The 2,483-nt window shown below is 36.9% G+C and overlaps 1 protein-coding gene across 1 annotated transcript; it reads right to left on the bottom strand.

Annotated features, from left to right (window-relative positions):
* Nucleotides 1-704: 704 nt before the first annotated feature.
* On the bottom strand, nt 705-1,174 carry LOC125492302 (uncharacterized). The gene is made up of 2 exons (XM_048634600.2): nt 943-1,174; nt 705-851 (listed from the first exon to the last, which is right to left on the bottom strand). Exons 1-2 carry the CDS (start codon nt 1,171-1,173, stop codon nt 705-707), a joined length of 378 nt encoding a protein of 125 aa, XP_048490557.2. The 5' UTR covers nt 1,174.
* Between the last annotated feature and the right edge of the window lie 1,309 nt (nt 1,175-2,483).

Genomic DNA, 2,483 nt, shown 5'->3' with positions numbered 1-2,483 from the left:
TTCAAGTAGAATGAAGAAATCTAAGCATTTGAGCATCAAAGGAAAATAACAAACCACATTGCAAAGAACAAGTCTAGAGATGCCCTGCATTTGTTCACTAAATGCAAAATCCTGCTCAAAATACCAAAAACAGGATAGTGTGTGTTATTTTATGTTAGGCTATTACCTAAAAATGTGTTTTTGCAGGATCTATGAACTTAGAGAGAGAAGTTCGACAACTCAACCCAGTACGAAACACGATTACAGCATCATCAAGCATCGCAACAACAACAACAAAAACATATATATAAGAATACAAGGGAATGTACATGGGGAAGAAAGAGCTAAGAAGTACAAGGGACTAAAGTTTGAAGCTGGATCTAACACCAATCTGGGGAACGGGAAGGAGCAGCAAAAAAATTCAACTCCAAAAACAAATTTGAAAGTGCCCCGTGGCGAATAACTGTTCTCCATTGCATCTATCATATCACTCATCTAGCAAATAATTTTTCATGCTAACAACAAAACCATGGTCACAGCAGGGAAAGTAAATGTCGCATCTAATTCGCTGCACAATAAAGTTGATTGATGATTCCGTCCTAAGGTGTAAATAAACAAGGGCACTTTCAAGGTTTAGATCTACTTAAAGCTCATAATTATTAAAGTCAATAGGTATCTAAAATCTACCTCACTGAATTAGTTGGTCTCTCAGCACCAACATTACATCATTGAAGATGCTCTCCAGCTTCTGGCACAACCACATTACAGCCTGATGAAGTTTGCATAGATTTAGCTTCTGCAGCTTCAGAGGTCATTACCTCAGAAGAATCAGCAAGGTCCTGTTTCACTTTAGAACCAGACTGCCCTTCAACCTACAGATAAAATGCAAGTAACTGCCAATAAATCAAAACTGCCTCAAAAAAACTTGTCCAAGAAAACTTAACACATAAAAAAGGGTATAACCTGGTGTGATGATTCAAGATGTCGCTTCTTGCCTTCATTCTCAACATCCCTAATGGATATGGACTTAACCCCAGTTTCCCTCTTCACAGCATTAGCATGAGTAGGAATACCTGATGCTTCCCTGGGACTCACGTCAGGGATTGCTACTGTGCTTGATGTCTCAGCTGCCATGGCAGCAGATTGTTTTGATTGGCCAGAACTAGACTTCAGCTGCGTAGAAGAATTGTCCATCTCCTCTGCGTGGCTTCACTTTCAAACCAATGCACTCTTTAAAATCATAATTGAAATCTAAGTCGTCATTCTGCAGAAAATAAAAATGTAAGAAAAGCTAAAACTACAAGTCAGCAGAAAGCAAGAATGGAATAATATAGTACTTCCTCGTCCTACCTCGTAAGGAAACATAGTTTCTCCACCTTCTTCAACATCGGATAGATAAAGCAAGAAAGAAGCAACCTGCAGCAAGGCTAATAAATAAGTTAACTCCCAAGTATTCGCAAAAAAATAAGATGCAGTTGAAAACAAGGAAAATCAATGGGAATAGCATGATCACCACCCTGCCCTTGGATGCTTGGAGCTTCAAACAAGTCAACATGGCGATTTATGCAAGACTTGTCCTCTTGCTTTTAGCAATCAATCGATAAGATGATCTTGATTTCACCTTTCTTGTTGAAATAAAAGGCAAACCATATAATTCATCGTCAAATTTGCGAGAATGAGCTTCACCAATGACCTAGAGCCAGAAATTATTAAGAGTTTAGACGAAAGATCTAGACTTTAAAAATGCAAAGCAAGATTTCCTCAAGAGCCCCACTTTACACCAGAGAAATTTGCAGCATATTGCCTCGAGGGTGACAATTTATAGTACAAAAAAAAAAATCAAAATATACCTTTACACAAGCTCTAAGAATTATTGCTTGATGCTAGGAGGAAGCTTCGAAATGTCTACCAAAAATTTGGGAGCATTACTTTTCTGGACCTATCAAGAAGCATAGACCCTTACTAACTGTTCCTTTAATAGCAGAAGAGCAGAGTACCATCATTTCTATAAGCATATCAAACATATGAGACTTCAAAGAGAGATGACATTCAATTATTCTAATGATCTCCTTACTCGAGGATAAATCTGAACTCATAAAAGTTACAGTTACCAATTTTTCACCTATCTAGTTGCTTTAGTTAGTCTCTATACAATTAACTCACATATCACTCTAAATGTATGATCAGTCATCCAAACCCTTCATGTACAGAATAGTCTTGTAAATGAATAACCTGTCCTTGGTGAAGCACAATTATCTAAAATTTCTGTCTTTTTGGTATAACACTATAACTCTATGTTTGTTCCTAGACTTATTCAAAACTGGTACTTACAGTATCTGGCGTTACGAAAAGTACAACTACAATTGACATTGGTGAGAAATTCCTAATACATACTACTAATAGCCGCTTCCTTGTTCATAACTTTCCTGGTTGCAATTGAACATCATCTATTAGCTATTTATAGTGGTGAAATATTGATTTCATTATCCAACATTCATGATCTA

This window comes from Beta vulgaris, chromosome 8, assembly GCF_026745355.1.
Source record: "Beta vulgaris subsp. vulgaris cultivar EL10 chromosome 8, EL10.2, whole genome shotgun sequence".
In the NCBI taxonomy this organism is placed as follows: domain Eukaryota; kingdom Viridiplantae; phylum Streptophyta; class Magnoliopsida; order Caryophyllales; family Amaranthaceae; genus Beta; species Beta vulgaris.
The sequence above is the reverse complement of the archived record's forward strand: the minus strand, read 5'-3'. Positions and strand labels throughout refer to the sequence as shown.

What these genes read in the sequence shown, in the direction of transcription:
- LOC125492302 (XM_048634600.2), bottom strand. Translation starts at nt 1,173, where the DNA reads ATGGACAATTCTTCTACGCAGCTGAAGTCTAGTTCTGGCCAATCAAAA. An exon ending in ATCTTGAATCATCACACCAG is followed by an intron (nt 852 to 942) that starts GTTATACCCTTT and finishes TTTTATCTGTAG; the next exon opens with GTTGAAGGGCAGTCTGGTTC.